At 38.0% G+C, this 18,819-nt stretch overlaps 1 protein-coding gene across 1 annotated transcript; it reads left to right on the forward strand.

Annotated features, from left to right (window-relative positions):
* The first annotated feature begins 1,832 nt into the window (after nucleotides 1-1,832).
* LOC101387622 (olfactory receptor 1L1-like) lies at nucleotides 1,833-2,765 on the forward strand. The gene is given in 1 exon segment (XM_014782388.1): nucleotides 1,833-2,765. A coding segment is annotated over 1 exon segment (933 nt).
* The last annotated feature ends 16,054 nt before the right edge of the window (nucleotides 2,766-18,819 follow it).

The following is an 18,819-nucleotide window of genomic DNA, read 5'->3' on the forward strand; positions in this document are numbered from 1 at the left end:
CCTGCATGCTCCTAGCCCTAGCTTCCTGTTTTCATAGCCCAAAGTCCTTTCCCTTATCTCTGCCTTTAGTCTAGCTTCACCTCTCCTTCCCCACTGCTTGCTTCTTTATCAGGCACTTTCCGTCACCTCTCTGATATATATTGTTTGTAGTTTACAAACCACTTTTGCATATATGTTCCTCACTTTTCTCTTGAGAGCAGGTTTTATTTTGTCTTACGTATGAGGAAAGTGAAACTCAGAGTAGTGAAGGGATTTTGCTAAAGACATTGTGAGTAAATAGGAGAGGCAGGATTCAAAGCCACATCTTCTGTCTCTACATCTGGAGTGTTGTCCTCTGCCCTGCCTGCCACAGCTCCAGGAAAACTCAGCCCCCAATCAACAAGAGGCTTGCGAGTTCCTGCCTCTAGCAATTAAAGTAAGAGACTACACGCAACACTGATTTTGAAAGCCTGTCAGTCACTACAATAAAGATGTTAAGGTAGAAAGTTTCCATAGTGAAAAGTAACACCCCTGCACAATTGTTTCTGGCATAAACTTTTGAAGCTTTACTAAAGCATGAAGAGGTGTTTTGTGTCTAAAACCATCCTGGCTGGGATCCAGGCTCTGGCCCTTCTGGGCTGCATATTGAGAAAAGCACTTAACACCTTTAACCTCAACTTTCTTATCTGTTTAAAGGGAATGCTGTTGATAGCCAGATCAGAGAGCTGTTTTGTGTAATACACATAAAGTATTTAGTTCACGGTGCCTAATACCTAGTAAGGGCTCAATATGTCTTAGGCATAACTATGATTTGCCTTAGTTATATACCCATTTTCAAATCATACAAATAAATATGTCTCCTACAAAATCTCATAAACTCAGGTGAAGTGTGGTCAAAGAATGAAAATTATAAAATTTTGCAAAGAAATACAGAATCATTGCTTTCAAGAGCATCTAGGAACACCTGACAGAGAAGAGGATTTGGGCAAGAAGTAAAGCAAGTGTTGGTGAAGGAGGAGAAGGAGAGTTGGGGCAGGGAAGTATTTGCTATCCCTGTGTTACAGATGGGGACTCTAGCAATCAAGGTCTTGGTAATCAGCCTAAGACCACACAGCCAGAAAGTGAAGGAGCTTATTTCAAAATGTGTGCTCTTAGCAAAGGCACCACACTATGCTTGTCGCTTTCCAGTGCATCTATCACTATACCTGTAGTGATTTATTGCTTTTACTTATTTATTTAAAAGTTTAGCTTATCCATTTGCCTATATCCACCTTCAGAAAAGGAACTGAGAATCACTCATCTTCGTAATATCAGTGTTGGGTTCCCAATGAGTATTTAATACAAGAATATATTGAATAATTGTGAAAGCATAAATCCCCAACGTCTAGGAGTGTTTATTAATAAAGAGGTTCATACATAACGTAGCATTTTGCCAGGTTTTAATGAAAGTGTTGGCTCCAAAATGGTGACTAAACACTGTGTGCCTGTGTTCATCTTATTTACCTGATCCACTTAGTCGTTTGGGTTTTTTGTTTATTTGTTTTGTTTTGTTTGCAAGGATAGTAGAGAAATGAGCCTCAACCTGACATACCTTAATAAGTACTTATGGGGAACTAGAGAAATATGCATCACTGAGGTTCACCTGGGATTCTTTCTGAAAGGAAATCCACTCTCTGGTGTCCCTTCATTTAACACAGGTTAAACTTTTTTATTGTTCAACTTATTTTTATGGACTGTGGAAGGGAACAGAATCATGGACCATTTATAGTAATCCTGGGGGAGACAGGAATAAATTGAAACTTGTTGAATTGAAAATTCTAGAATTTTCTATATTCATTGGTGTATGCAGGATCATGGAGAGGGTAAATCAAACCAGCAGTGTCTCTGAGTTCATCCTCCTGGGACTCTCCTCCCGGCCCGAGGACCAGAAGCCACTCTTTGCCCTGTTCTTCACCATGTACGCGGTCACTGTGGTGGGAATCTTGCTCATTATCCTGGTCATCCGCTCTGACACTCAGCTCCAGACACCCATGTATTTTTTCCTCAGCATCTTATCCTTCATCGATGTTTGTTACACAACAACCATCGTTCCCAAGAAGCTGGTGAACTTTCTGTCAAAGAAAAAGTCCATCTCCTATGCTGAGTGTATGACCCAGATGTATTTCTTCTTGGCTTTTGCCAACACAGGAAGTTACCTCTTGGCAGCCATGGCCATTGACCGTTATGTGGCCATCTGTGATCCTTTCCACTATGTCACCACCATGAGCCACCGCCGCTGTGTCCTGCTGCTGGCCTTCTCCTGTTCCATCTCTCACCTCTAGTCCCTCTTACTAGTTCTCCTGATAAATCGTCTTCTCTTTTGTGACACTAATGTCATCCACCACTTCCTCTGTGACATCAATCCTCTGCTGAAATTATCCTGCTCCTCCACTTTTGTCAATGAAATTGTAATTAACACAGAAGGATTGATAACCTTGGTAACCCCCTTTATATGTGTTATCATTTCTTACCTACAAATCCTCATTACTGTTCTTAAGATCCCCTCAGCTGCTGGAAAGAGTAAAGCTTTCTCTACCTGTGGCTCCCACCTCACCATGGTGACCCTCTTTTACGGAAGCATTATCTACATTTATTTCCGACCCCTGTCCACTTACACCATCAAGGACCGGGTGGCAACAGTCATCTACACAGTTTTGTCCTCCATGTCGAATCCTTTGATCTACAGCCTGAGGAGCAAAGACATGAAGCGGGGCCTGAGGGTGCTGATGAGCAGGAGGAAGTCCTAGGCAGCACCTTCACGGGCAGGCACAGGAGTGAGTCTTCTCCTGTGAGCATTCATTTCTGCTGAATCCTGGTGTATATATCAAGCTACTTGAGGTTAGTATACCTAAGCCAAGTGATCATAGGAAATTGTATAGATGACAGGACTAGAATATTGTACCCAGGCTTATATATTTAGAATATATATCGTATAAATATAATATATATCTTATGTGTGTACCCACCAATAAAGGCCACCTTACTAGGGTCCCCTAATTGACCCAGGGGCTTTGCACCCATTCTTCATTCCTGTCTCCTATTCTCTTTTCCTAGTCACTCTTTTCAAGTACAGGTGAACACTAATAGTTTTCACTAATTTTTATAGACCAAATTCTCCTTTTTCAATAATTTTGAGTTCCCAGTATCCTTACATATTCCAAGAAACAGCTGCAATCAGTTATTCAATTTGCAGCTGTTTCAACATCTCTGCAATTACTTAACGAGGTAGTGTGTGTGTGTGTGTGTGTGTAACTGTGTGTGTGTGTGCACCTGTGTGCAGGTACATGCACATGTTGTCTTCCCCATAAGATTAGGACCTCCCCAATAGCAAGGACAGCTTCTTATCCACCACACAGAGAACAGATGATGTCTCCTCCTTTTTTGGAATCTCACTCAACACAGTGTCCTGAGTCCTGAACACAGCATATAATCAAGAGTTGGCACTCAGGAGCTAGTTGACTTAGCAACTGGGGTCCATCACTCTAGGTGACCAGCCATATGCAGTGGAGCTAAGGTTTGCTTCTGTGTCTCTGCTCTGGCTTTCTTCCCTTTGTCTGTCTGACAGTTCTTGGTCCATCACTCTTTCTGAACCTCTTTTTGGTGTGATTTACCCTAGAAGTATCTATATTTCCAATATCATTACCATCCATGAGTCTGCCTATCTTTTAAGAACAGATCACTTCTCTGTAATGTGGTTTATTCTGAGTGGCTTTTGAAGACAGAACTAGACCCAATATGTGTAAGAATTGAGAAAGTAATTCCTGGCACAGAATAAGGAAGAAACTCAAAAGTCAGTGTTGTTGAAAGGTGACATCCACCCTCCCTAGAGAAGGTATTGCAAAGACAGTTCATATATCTGGAAGGAAGTCAGCTTGATGATATTTAAGGTCACTTCCAACTCAGAGAAATTATTTAATATTGAAGAGCTTCAGATTCCTCATCTTTAAAACTGACAACAGTGATTTTTGTAATAAGGTGTATGTCCCAGTAAGACAGACTCCAAAAAACGTACCAGTTTTAGATATTTTGTTATATTTTATTGGGCCATAGAGCTTAACATAAACATCACTCTCTCAATCATGGTGGGGAGATATTTATGCTGTGGCAAGAAATGAATAATCAGAATGTAGTAGAAAAATTTATATTATATGTGAACATCTAAAAGTAGAAAGGTTATGGGCCGTCCCTGTGTCGCAGCGGTTAAGTGCACACGCTCCGCTTCAGCGGCCCGGGGTTCGCAGGTTCCGATCTGGGCTTGCACCGACGCATCGCTTGTCAAGCCATGCTGTGGTGGTGTCTCATATAAAGTAGAGAAAGATGGGAACGGATGTTAGCCCAGAGCCAATCTTCCTCAGCGAAAAAGAGGAGGATTGGCATCAGATGTTAGCTCAGGGCTGGTCTTCCTCACTAAAATAAAATAAAATAAAATAAATTTAAAAAATAAAATAAAAGTAGAAAAGTTAAACATCATTGTTTGGCGGGAATGCTTCCTTCCTAGTCTCAATCTTTCCTTCCACATGAAGAGAGTTTAGTTAATATAATACTCTTGCTTTTTTTTTTTTTACCCTATTACTGTTTCTACCCCAGGGAAGATAAGTGTCTTATCCAACTGGTAAATTTGGGAAGCATATATTAGACAGGTATCAAAGCAAAAATTGCACCAGGCAAAGTTAAAAAGGCAAGGAAGACTTTATTCAAAGCTATTGCAACAGAGGAGAGAGGCCAGAACTCAGCCTGGACTCAACTTTGCTTCAATATTTTTCAAGCTACTTGCTATATAGGGGCTTGAAACAGTGCCTTACATTGTACAGAGGGTGTGGATTTAAGCTGAAGAAATATATGTGTCTTCTTTCACTCAATATTATGAGACTCATTTATGTTGTTACAAAAGCTATAATTTGTTCATGTTCCTTGCTGTAGAGTATTCAGAATTGTATCTGTATCACAATTTATTTATCCATTCTCCTGTTAATGAACATTTGATTGGTCCAGTTTTTGGCTATTATGAATAATGCTGATATGAACTTTCTTGGACATATTTCTTGGTGAAAACATATACACATTTCTATTGGCTGTATATCTAAGAGTGGATTTTCTGGGTCAGAGGGTATGACTATTTTAAACTTTAGTAAATAATTCCTGAGACCTTGCTTTATATAGCTTGCTGAAGTGAGCCACCTAGATGTTAGATGTTAGCTGAGATCTGGGCCTCTACCAAGCTCATGCCTCAGATAATGCAATGGACTGAATGGTTATGTTCCCCTCAAATTCATATGTTGGAAACCTAACCCTCAATGTGATAGCATTTGGAGGTGGGGCCATTGGGAGGTGAGTAGGTCATGAGGGTGAAGCCCTCATGAGTGGGATTAGTGACTTTATAAAAGAGACCCCGAGAGATCTTCCTTCCCCCTTCTACTACATGAGGACACAGCAAGAAGATAGCCATCTATGAACCAGGAAGCCAGCCTTCACCAAACACCAGACACCAAATCTGCTGCCACATGGATCATGGACTTCCTAGCCTCCAGAAGAGAAATAAATGTTTGTTGTTTAGGCCATCCAGCCTATGGCATTTTTGTTATAGCAGCCCAAACAGACTAAGACAGGTAAGTATCTCTAGAATCTGTCCTTGTCCAATATTTCTGTCTCAGCTGAAGAAAGGCTGAAAAGCTGAGAGAGAACCCTCCAACAGATTCAAAAAGCTCAATGCAACCCAAGTAGGATAAACATAAAGACAACAACATGTATGTACATCATAGTCAAACTGCTGGAAACCAAAGATAAGGAGACAATCTTGAAAACAACCAGAGGAAACAAGACATAATCCATGCAAGAGAAAAAAAGAATAAGAAGATAAGAATAATCTCGGAGTTTTTATCAGAAACATTGAAAGTCAGAAGACAATGGGTCATCAACTTTAAAATGCTAAAAAAAAAAAAAACCCATCAACCTATAATTCTATATCTAGGAAAAATATCACTCAAAACTGAAGGCAAATGAAGAAATTTTTAGATAGATGAAGGTGAAGATAATTTGTCTCCACCAGACCTGCACTACAAGAAATGTCAAAAGAAGTTTATTAGGCTGAAGGGAAATGACATCAGGCAGAAATCTGGATATACAGGAAGGAAAGAAGGGCACTAGAGATAATAAAAATGTATGTAAATATATAATGGACTTTTAAAATATATATATAATTATATAGAGATAAATTATAAATCTGTTAATTATATATAAAGTCTTTAAGTCTCTTTAGGCAGCTGTTAAAAGTAAAAATAATAACAATGGATTATGTGGTTTACAGCATTTGTAGGGGTAAAATATATGACAAGACTACAAAGGATAGGGGAGGAATTGGAAATGTACTATTATGAGGTTTTTATGTTATTTGTTAAGTAGTAGAATATCTTTGAAAGATAAACCATGGTAAGTGAAAGAGCATATGGTAATCTCTAGAGTATCCACAAACACAGAGGCATAACTAAAGAGTCAATAGAAGAAATGAAACAGAATACTAAAAAATAATCCACCCAAAGGGAGGCAAGAAAAAATGAACCAAAGAACAAATATGGGACAAATGGAAAACAAACACCAAAATGGAATGGTAGGTTTAAACCCAAAACTATCAATAATTACATTACATGTAATTTTACTGACCACATCCTTCCAGAGATTTAAAAGACAGAGATTGCCAGCCTGGTTTTAAAGAGATCCACCTAAATTCTTTTTAAAGGAAACACTTTAAACATAAAGATACAGAAAAGAATATAGCCAATGCAGATATGCATTTCCTTTTTTTTTTTTTTTTTCATTTTACTGCAGACCCATGAATGCTTCATCATGGACCAACACTGGTCTACAGGCTAACATTTAATAATTGGTGTTGGAATATATCAGAACCTGGGAGGCAGTTCAAAAGTTATGTAGTCTAAGGTTAGGATTTTATGTCGGTCCTGGAGCATATCTGATGGGTGCTGCCTCAGCACACCTCGAAGCAGATGTCTGACAACATTCTTTTCCTGGCACAAATCCCTGTTAAGACCTTTCACTTTATAAAGGGTAATAATAATAATAACTACTATCATTTATTGAGCACTTACTATGCACTAGCTGTTGTGTTAAATACTATACATGTATTATCTGTTTTAATTTCTATAAGAACCCTACAAGATGGGTACTAATATTATTCCCATTTTACATATGAGGACCCTTAAACTTAGTGAAATTTTATAATTTTATTAGGACCACACAGTTAGTTGAGTTATGGAGTTAGGATTTAAAATATCTGTCTGACCCAAAACCCTGCTCTCAGTGCTATAATGTGAGACATGATTGACAACTCTAAATAGGACTCATCTATACTCAATTGATAATAGACACCAGTCATAGCTGAGGCACTAACAAGGGAATAATATTTGGAGTTCACTGACACTCAGTGTTTATCAAAAGTTTAACTAAAAGAAAAATTATTTAGAGAAGATTGCTCAGAGGACATGCAGCTCATCCATACTTCCCTAGAAATCCAAAATCCTATATATTGTCAACCCAGACCACTGAAGACATGAGCACCCAGACAGCATTATTTTTGCCTCCAAATTATTGCTTAGAGTGACTTTTTATGCACCAAGGTGATTGCCAAAAGCCTATATTCAGGCTGATTAAAAGAAAGTCCATGGAACGTGTCTGTTCTTAGAAACTCAGATGTTAGTATTTCACCCAAGCAACTGGTTTAATTTTATCTTTGGTCACTGTGAACTCTGTGACTGACGAGAAAGCTTGGAGCCAAGTCTGAGGCCCACCCATAGCAAGGGTCAGTACAATCCGCATTTTCAGAGTCATTTCTGGCTCAATTTTATGTCCCCACCCTTGTTTATTCTTTTTTTTTTGTTCTTCTCTAACCTCTTGTTCATTTTCTCCTATCTCTATTTTATACATTCTTATAAGCTTCCTTAAACTCTTCAGAAATAAAACTTAGTAGAAATATAAATAATTTTAAGTCAGAGAAGAAAATCTAACAAAATGTAGAAACAGTAGTTACCTTTGGGTAGTGGAAATATAGACTTTTAAAATTTGCTTCTTCATAAAGGGTCGCAACTCTCTGACCACAAACATTATTTCTTTTATAAGTATGAAAATATATTTTTTACTTACAGGTAAACTGTAAAATTCCATTTAATTTTTTTTATTTTGAATATTTGCAAAAGTGTAGACTATTAGTGAATGTTGAAGGTGAAGATGGAGATATTTGTGAGGAGGGGGAATGTGATGTTAATTTTATGTGTCAACTTAGCTGGGCTATGGTGCCCAGATATTTGGTCAAACATTGTTCTGGATGTTTCTACAAAGGTATTTTTTGGAAGAGATTAACATTTAAATGCTGGACTTTGAGTAAAGGAGGCTACCCTCTGTAATGTGGATAAGTCTCATCCAATTATTTCAAGATCTTAATAGAACAAAGACTGACCTCCCCAGAGCAAAAAGGAATTCTGTCAGCTGACTGCCTTTGGACTAGAACTGCAAATATTCCCTCAGTCTCCAGCCTGCCTGTCTACCCTGAAGATTTTGGACTTACCAAGCCTCCACAATCACATGAGCCAATTCCTTAAAATAAATAAATCTCTCTTAAATCTTTTTTAAATAAATCTCTCTTTCTCATATATACACACATTCCGTTGGTTCTGTTTCTCTGGAGAACTCTTGCTAATACAGAAATAGTCCATGTTCGTAGATCTAAAGACTCAATATTGTTAAGATTTCAGTTATTCTCTAGTTGATCCATTGCAGGAGTCAGCCTTTTTTTCTGTAGAGAGTTACAGAACAAATGTTTTAGACTTTGTAGTCCATATGATTTCTGTCTCAACTACTCAATCCTGCCATTGTAGCACAAAAGCAGCCATAGACAATACACAAACAAATCAGCAGGACTGTGCACCAATAAAACTTTATGGACACTGAAACTTGAATTTCATACAGTTTCCATGTGTTAAAAAATATTATTCTCCTTATGATGTTTTTCAACCATTTAAAAATGTAAAAGCCACTCTTAGCTTGCAAAGTGAACAAAAATAGGAGTGGGCCAGATTTGGGCTATGGGTCATAGTTTGCCAGTTCCTGATCTATTGATTTAATGCAATCTCAGTCAAAAATTCTATCATGTTGTACACCTTAAATATATACTATTTTTATTTGTCAAAAATAACTAAATAAAAACATTAAAAGCCAAAAAAAATTTTAATTCCAACAGGCTTTTTTTTAGAAATTGAAAAATTTATTCTAAAATTTATATGGAAATGCCAAAGAACCTAGAAGAACCAAAATAAATTTGAAAAAAAATAGAGAACTTACACTACCCAATTTCAAGACTTACTAAGCTACAATAATCAAGAGAGTGTGCTATTGGTTTTATAGGTCAATGAAACAGAAGAGTTCAGAAATAGATCCACACACATATGGTCAATTGATTTTTGACAAAGATGCCAAGGCAGTTCAATAGATAAAGGGTAGTTTTATCAACAATTCATGCTGGAACAATTGGATATCCATACGTCAAAAAAAAAAGACTTCAATCCTTAACTGACATCATATACAAAAGTTAATTCAGAGTGACATCAGCATCATGGCAGAGTGAGCTCTTCCCTTAGACTCTTCCTGCTCAGACACAATGAAAAGGCACTAATAAACCAACAAAAGATAGTCACACAACACAACAGATGTCTGAGAGACACAAGCAGCCATATGTCTGAAGGTGGAGGTGGTGGGCCCTCTGGGAGGAAGGAGGTAAGAGGATCTCCTTTCTCTCCCCCAATGGCAGTGACCCAGGGTGCGGGACCATGCACAGCTCTGAGAGGAGAGAGGAGAAGGGGCAGTCCTCCTCAGGAATACCTTCACTGTCCATGTTGCCTCCCAGCCCATGGGAAGCTCCACACTAAGGAGGCTAAGCAGTCGCAGGGGTGTATTCACCAAGCCAAGCATGCAAGGAGAACAGTCAGTGAGGGCAGAGCAGGAGCGCCCCCCAGGGCTGTGCACTTGAAAGAAAGTACCCCACCCCATGCCTGGCACACTAGCTCAGCCAAATGGCCAAAGCAAGGGACCTCCACCCAAGGGCACATATGTATTAAAGCAGCAGCGGCCAGCAGACAAATGCAGAGGGGCTTTGCCAGGATCCTTTCCAAAGAACAGGACAGCTGCCAGGGATTACAGTGGGCTCAGAATACACAGCTCCTGCCCCCTCCCAGTGGCCGCAGGTAGACTCTGTGACCAGATACTATCACTATGCACAGACATGAATCCACACCATCAAATAGTATGAAGAGGCATATTAACCCTCCAGACCAGAAAGAAAATGACAAGCACTCAGAAATCAATCCTGAGGGCACAGAAATTTACAATCTACATGACAGAGAATTCAAAATAGTTATCATAAAAAAACTCGAGTTACAAGAAAATTCAGAAAGTTCAATTAAATCAGGAATAAAATTAATGAACAGAGGGAATTCTTCACAATGGAGATTGAAACTATAAAGAAAAACCAATCAGAAATGTTGGAGATGAAAAACACAATGGAGGAGATAAAGAAAAGTCTGGACTCTTTAAAGAACAAAGCTGATAATATGGAGGAAAGAATTATCAACAGTGAGGATAGGAATAGAGAAATAGTCCAGATGGAGGGGGAGAGAGAACTATGATGAAAAAGAAATGAAGAAATTCTCCAAGAAATATCTGACTCAATTAGGAAATGCAAGGATTATAGGTATTCCAGAGGGAGAAAGGAGGCAGAAAGGAGCAGAGAACTTGTTCAAAGAAATAATACGTGAGAACTTCCCAAAACTGGGGAAGGAGCTGGAATTACAAGTAAGAGAAGCTAATAGAACTCCTAATTACATCAATTACATCAAAGTAAAAAGACCTTCTCCAAGGCATATATTAGTAAAATTGGCAAAAGTCAATGACAAAGAAAAAATATTAAGGGCAGCAAGGCAGAATAAAATAACCTACCAAGAAAACTCTATCAGGCTTTCAGAGGATTTCTCAGCAGAAACCTTACAGGCTAGGAGAGAGTGGAATGATATATTCAAAATTCTGAAAGACAAAAACTCAGCCAAGAACACTCTAGTCAGTGAAAATATTCTTCAGATATAATGGAGACATAAAAACTTGCCCAGATAAACAAAAGCTGAGGGAGTTCATTGCCACAAGATCCCCACCACCAGAAATGATCAAGAAGGCCCTCATACACGAACAAAAAAAGAAAGTGTTTACAAAGCCTTGAGCAAGGAGCAAGCCTTGAGCCTTGAGTCTACAAAACAGGCAGACAAAATCAAAAAATTGCAGCTCAATATCAGAACACAGGTCAGCAAACACTTAATTATAATATTATAAAGATAAAGGGAAGGAAAACATCAAAAAAAACTATAATCACTTCATTTTAACCAAAACCTCACAACAAGAAAATAAGTTGTGACAACAATAACTTAGATAGGGAAGAGGAAAGGGATGGAAACTGCTTAGACCAATGAAATAAGAGGCTATCAGAAAATGGATTATCTCATCTACGAGATCTTTTATACAAACCTCATGGTAACTTCTAAACAAAAAACCAGAACAGAGAGGCAGATGATAAATAAAGAGAAAACTGAGAAAACCATCACAGAGAACCACCAAACTGAATTGGCAGTCCAAAATACACGGGACAAGAAACAAGGGAAATACAGAACAACTGGAAAAGAAGTGATAAAATGACAGCATTAAGCCCTCATATACCAATAATCACTCTAAATGTAAATGGATTGAATTCTCCAATCAAAAGACACAGTGGCTGGATGGATTGAAAAACAAGACCCAACAATATGCTGCCTCCAGGAAATACGGCTCAGCTCTAAAGACAACCACAGACTCAGAGTGAAGGGAAGGAAGACGATACTCCAAGCTAATGGCAAACAAAAGGAAGCAGGCGTGGCCATGCTTATGTCAGACAAAATAGACTTCAAGATAAAAAAGACAATGAGAGACAAAGAGGGGCAGTATAACGATAAAAGGGACACTCCACCAAGAGGACATAACACTTATAATTATATATGTACCTAACACAGGAAGACCAAAGTATGTAAAGCAATTATTAACAGACCTAAAAGGAGATATTAACAGCAACACAGTAGTAGTAGGGGACCTTAACACCCCACTTACATCAATGGATAGATCATCCAGACAGAAAGTCAAAAGGCAAATAGTGGAATTAAATGGAAATCTAGACAAGAAGGACTTAATAGATATATATAGAATACTCCTTCCAAAAACAGCAGAATACACATTCTTCTCAAGTATACATGGAATGTTCTCAAAGATAGACCATACATTGGGAAACAAGGCAAGCCTCAATACACTTAAGAAGATTGAAATCATGTCAAGCATCTTTTCTGACCATAATGCTATGAAACTAGAAATCAACTACAAGAAAAAAGCTGGGAAAGTGACAAATATGTGGAGACTAAACAACATGTTACTGAACAACCAATGGATCACTGAAGAAATTAAAGGAGAAATCAAAAAATATCTGGAGACAAATGAAAATGAAAATACACCATACCAACTCGTGTGGGATGCAGCAAAAGCAGTCCTAAGAGGGAAATTCATAACAATACAGGCCCACCTTAACAAACAAGAAAAATTCCAAATAAGCAATCTTAAATTACACCTAACAGAACTAGAAAAAGAAGAACAAACAAAGCACAAAGTCAGCAGAAGGAGGGAAATAATAAAAATTAGAGCAGAAATAAATGAAATTGAAATGAAAAAATAGTAGAAAGGATCAATGAAACTAAGAGTTTGTTCCTTGAGAAGATAAACAAAACTGACAAACCCTTTTCCAGATTCACTAAGAAAAAAAGAGAGAAGGCTCAAAGAAATAAAAATTAGAAGTGAAAGAGGAGAAATCACAATGGATACAACAGAAATACGAAGGATTATAAGAGAATACTATGAAACATTATATGGAAAATCCAGAAGAAATGTATAAAGTCGTAGACTCATACAACTTCCCAAAACTGAACCAAGAAGAAATAGAGAATCTGAATAGACCAATCACAAGTAAAGAGATTGAAACAGTAAGGAAAACCTCCCAAAAAATAAAAGTCCAGGATCAGATGGTTCTCCAGAGAATTTTACCAAACATTCAAAGGAGATTTAATACCTATCCTTCTCAAACTATTCCAAAAAAATAAAGGAAGATGGAACACTTCCTAACACATTCTACAAGCCCCACATCACCCTGATACCAAAACCAGACAAGGACAATACAAAGAAGGAAAATTACAGGCCAATACCACTGATGAACACAGATGTAAAAATCCTCAACAAAATATTGGCAAACAGAATACAGAAATACATTAAATAGATCATACACCATGATCAAGTGGGTTTTATACCAGGGACACAGGGATGGTTCAACATCTGCAAATCAATCAATGTGATACACCACATTAACAAAATGAGGAATAAAAAGCACATGATCATCTCAATAGACGCAGAGAAGTCATTTGACAAGATCCAACATCCATTTATGATAAAAACTCTCAATGAAATGGGTATAGAAGGAAACTACCTCAACTTAATAAAGGCCATATATGACAAACCCACAGCCAACATCGTACTCAGTGGGGAAAAACTGAAAGCCATCCCTCTGAGAACAGGAACAAGACAAGGGCGCCCACTCTTGACACTCTTATTCAACAGAATACTGGAGGTTTTGGTCAGGGCAATTAGACAAGAAAAAGAAATAAAAAGTATCCAAATTGGCAATGAAGAAGCAAAACTCTTGCTGTTTGCAGGTGACATGATTTTATATATAGAAAACCCTAAATCATCCTTCAGAAAACTATTAGAAATAATCAATAACTACAGCAAAGTTGCAGGGTATGAAATCAACTTACAAAAATCAGTTGCACTTCTATACTCTAATAACAAACTAACAGAGAATTCAAGAATATAATCCCATTTACAATCCCAACAAAAAGAAGAAAATATCTAGGAATAAATTTCACCAAGGAGGTGAAAGAGCTTTACAATGAAAACTATAGGGGGTCAGTGCGGTGGCATAGTGGTTAAGTTCGTGCACTCTGCTTTGGCGGCCCGAGGTCCACAGGTTCCAATCCCAGGCACAGACCTATGCCCCACTTATCAAGCCATGCTGTGGCAGGCATCTCACATGTAAAGTAGAGGAAGATGCGCATAGATGTTAGCCCGGGGCCAATATTCCTCAGTAAAAAGAGGAGGATTGGCAACAGAAGTTAGCTCAGGGCTAATCTTTCTCACCAAAAAAGAAAAAAACTATAAGACACTATTGAAAGAAATCAGTGATGACATAAAGAAATGGAATGATATTCCATGCACAGGGATTGGAAGAATAAACATAGTTAAAATGTCCATATTTACCTAAAGCAATCTACAGATTCAATGCAATCCCAATCAGAATCCCAATGACATTCTTCACAGAAATAGAACAAAGAATCCTAAAATTTATATAGGGCAACAAAAGATCCCAAAAAGCTAAACCAATCCTGAGAAGAAAGAACAAAGCCGGAGGCATCACAATCCCTGACCTCAAAATATACTACAAAGCTATAGTAATCAAAACAACATGGTCCTAGTACAAAAACAGACACACATATCAATGGAACAGAATTGACAGCCCAGAAATAAAACCACACATCTACAGACAGCTAATATTCGACAAAGGCGCCAAGAACATACAATGGAGAAAGGAAAGTCTCCTCAATAAATGGTGTTGGGAAAACTGGACAGCCACATGCAACAGAAGGAAAGTAGACCATTATCTTTCACCATATACAAAAATTAACTCAAAATGGATTAAAGACTTGAAGGTAAGATGTGAGGCCATAAAACTTCTAGAAGAAAATATAGGCAGTATGCTCTTTGACATCAGTCTTAGAAGGGTCTTTTCAAATACTAGGTCTACTCAGGCAAGGAAAACAAAAGAAAAAATAAACAATTGGGACTTCATCAGACTAAAGAGCTTCTGCAATGCAAAGGAAAGCAGGAATAAAACAAAAAGATAACCCACCATCTGGAAGAAAATATTTGCAAATCGTATATCCAAAATTAATCTCTAAAATATATAAAGAACTCACACAACTCAACAACAACAAAAAATGGGCAGAGGATATGAACAGACCTTTTCCCAAAGAAGACATACAGATGGCCAAGAGGCACATGAAAAGATGCTCAACATCACTAATCGTCAGGGAAATGCAAATCAAAACTACACTGAGATATCACCTTACACCCGTTAGAATGGTTATAATCACCAAGACAAAAAATAACAAATGTTGGAGAGGATGTGGAGAAAAGCGAACCCTCATACACTGCTGGTGGGAATGCAAATTGGTGCAGCCACTATGGAAAACAGTATGGAGATTTCTCAAAAAATTAAAAATAGAAATACCATATGACCCAGCTATCCCAGTACTGGGTATTTATCCAAAGAACTTGAAATCAATAATTCAAAGAGACTTATGCACCCCCATGTTCATTGTAGCGTTATTCACAATAGCCAAGTCGTGGAAGAAACCCAAGTGCCCATCAACTGATGAATGGATAAAGAAGATGTGGTATATATATACAATGGAATACTGCTCAGCCATAAAAAAAAGACAAAATTGTCCCATTTGCAATAACCTTGAGGATATTACATTAATTGAAATAAGCCAGACAGAGAAAGACAACACCGTATGATTTCACTCATATGTGGAAGATAAACACGTGAAGAAAGAGAACTATTAGTGGTTACCAGAGGGGAAGGGGGTTGGGGGTGGGCATAAGGGGTAAAGGAGTACAAATATATGGTGACAGATGAATAACAATGTACAACTGAAATTTCACAATATTATAAACTATTATGACCTCAATAAAAAAAAGTTCATTCAAAGTGGATCATAGACTTAAATTTAAGAGCTCAATCTGTAAGACTTCTAAAAGAAAACATAGAGAAAAGCTTTGTAACTTTGGATTAAGCAAACATTTTTTTCAATAGGAAGCAAAAAGTACAAACCATAAATAAAAAAATGATAAATTCAGCTTCATCAAAATTTAAAACTTCTGCTATTTGAAAGACACCATTTATAGAATGTAAAGACAGGCACACGCTGGGAGGAAATGGTTGCAAAACACATATTGATAAAGACTTGTATCCATAATAGATAAAGAACTCTAAAAATTAATAATAAGACAAACAACCCAACTAAATAATGGGCAAAAGGTCTGAACAGACATTTAACCAAAGAAGACATACAGATGGCAAATAAGCACATGAAAAGATGTGCAACGTCATTAGTCATTAGGGAAATGCAAATTAAAACCACAATGAGATACCACTACACATCCACTAAAATGGCTAAAATTTAAAAGACTGACAATACCAAGTCCTGGTGAGGGGAGCACCTGAAAATCTTATCCATTGCAAATTGGAACAACCACTTTCCATTTTGGCAGGTGCTTAAAATGGTTTGACAGTTTATTTAAACATTTAACACACACCTACCATACAACACAGCAATCCCAGCCCTAGGTATTTACCCAAGAGAAATGAAAACATATCTTTATGCAAAGAACTGTACACCAACATTTATAGCAGCTTTATTCACAGTAGCCAAATATTGGAGACAGTCCATCAACTGATGAATGGATAAACAAATTGTTGTACATCCATGCGTGGAATATTAGTCAACAATAAAAAGGAATGAGCTATTGATACGTGCAATGACTTGGATGAATCTCGAAAGCAGTATGCTAAGTGAAAGAAGACCCAAAAAAAAGCTACATATTGTATGATTCTATTTATGTGACATTCAGGAAAAGGAAACAGGAAATCAGATCAGTGTTTACCTGGAGACAGGAGTGGGAGAAGGGTAGTGACTACAAAGAGGCAGGAGAGAAATTTCCAGAGTGATGGAAATGTTCTATTTCTTGATTGTTATTGTTACATAAGAACATACATTTGTCAAAACTCATTGAAGAGAAAACTTAACATAGATAAATTTTATTGTACATAAATTATACTTCATGTACAGTAAAACCTGACTTTAAAAAATAAAACACTTGGTAGAAAATAAAGGTAGTTACATTTTAGACCTTGGACTAGGGACCTATTTCTTAACTAAAATCAAAATGCATTGACAACAAAACATTGATAAAGCTGGCTCAGCATTAAAGCCAAAATCTTTGCAATGGTCTACAAGGCCCTACATGCACTGGCCCTCTGAGCTCTCTGGGCTCATTCCCTGCCTCTCTCTGCTCATTCAGTCCAGTCCACTTGCCCTGTTATTATTCCTCAAACACATCAGGCACCTCCTGCCTTAGGCTTTCACTAATCCCATTTTATAATTGCATACCTCCTTCAACACAAAGGAAATTACTAGGATGACTATGGCCATGCAAGACCCATCCTTGAACTTGGTGCCTCAATTCCACATGTAATTCCAGACCAGAGCCAGGTAGGCCCTGCTTGTCTGATTGGGAAGTGGGGCAGATGAGCCTGAGAAAGGATCTCTATTCCCACAGTACTTTGAGTTGGTGACCAGGCCTAATTCCTAATTATTGCTCACTTAGGAGAAGCCAAACTTTGAACCACAGACGTCACTTAATTAAACCACGAAGAACTTTCCTGAGTGGCTTATTAATGCCAAAGCAGGGGAGCCAGGAGATTCTCAACTGGAGTTTCTCTGGGGCCTCGTTAACAAGGTCATAGAATAGGCCAGGTCCCACAGAGGCGGCTCCAAAACCAATGAAACTTTTCTGATATTTCACACTCAAATCCTCATGAGGTGATGATCACTGACGCCATTACCAAAAGCATCTTCCCAGCCTGGGTCCTGCCTAACTCCCCAGCCTCATTTCTCTTCATGACTTATCATTCTCCTTATTACCAGAATAACAAGTAGGTTTCATTTCTTATGCCACTACTATTTAATTAACAGTAGCTGCCTAGAGTGCCAATTTGAGAATGATTCAAAGACTCTTCTCAATCCCAGTGAGAAATAATGCTCTGTGATAGATTAGCAAATGTGTGCCTTGGACATGGAATGGGGGAGATGGTCCCAAGCAAGCTATATATTCACCATCCATGCCTATACCAAATCCTGAACCAGCTTCATTCCCCAAACACTTACCACTTTTTCATACATCCATATTTGCTTATGTGATTATAATATCTTTGCCTCTCTTCTCCTCTCAGTCAACGCCTAGTTGTCATCCTTCAAGGCCTGACTTCTCTATATCTTTCTGTGGGCATTCTTCCTTATCCTTGGGTCCAAATGGGCTTAATAACTCTCTCCACTGTGCTTTTAACATCAGCTTATCATTGCAATTATTGCACTGATCTGGGTAATTGGAGGGCTGTGCTAGAATAACTTCTACAGAGAAGTTCTTGGTGGATGGGCTGAGAAGACAGGCCGTGAAGGAGACTTGTAGTGACTCTCTGGTGGGAAAAGGAAAGCAAGAAGAGTAGAGATATTCGTATGTGGGGGATAGGAAGACAAAAAACAGAACCTATAAGAATAGCCAAAACAAAAAATTGAGAGACTCTCCCCCTTAAAGATACCAACAAGGGTTTAGCTACATAATAGCCCAGGATATTGAGAGCAGAGTGAGTAATCAGTGAAGAGAAGAGTATAATCATATATTTCTAGAAGTCCCACACTAAAGGGAAACACTAAAGAGAGAAGGAAAATGATCCCAGATGAAAGCACAAAATGCAGGAAGAAGTGAAATGCAGTGGAAATGGTAAAAATA

Source organism: Ceratotherium simum, chromosome 29 (genome assembly GCF_057802395.1).
Source record: "Ceratotherium simum simum isolate JZ-2026a chromosome 29, ASM5780239v1, whole genome shotgun sequence".
NCBI classification, from domain to species: Eukaryota; Metazoa; Chordata; class Mammalia; order Perissodactyla; family Rhinocerotidae; genus Ceratotherium; species Ceratotherium simum.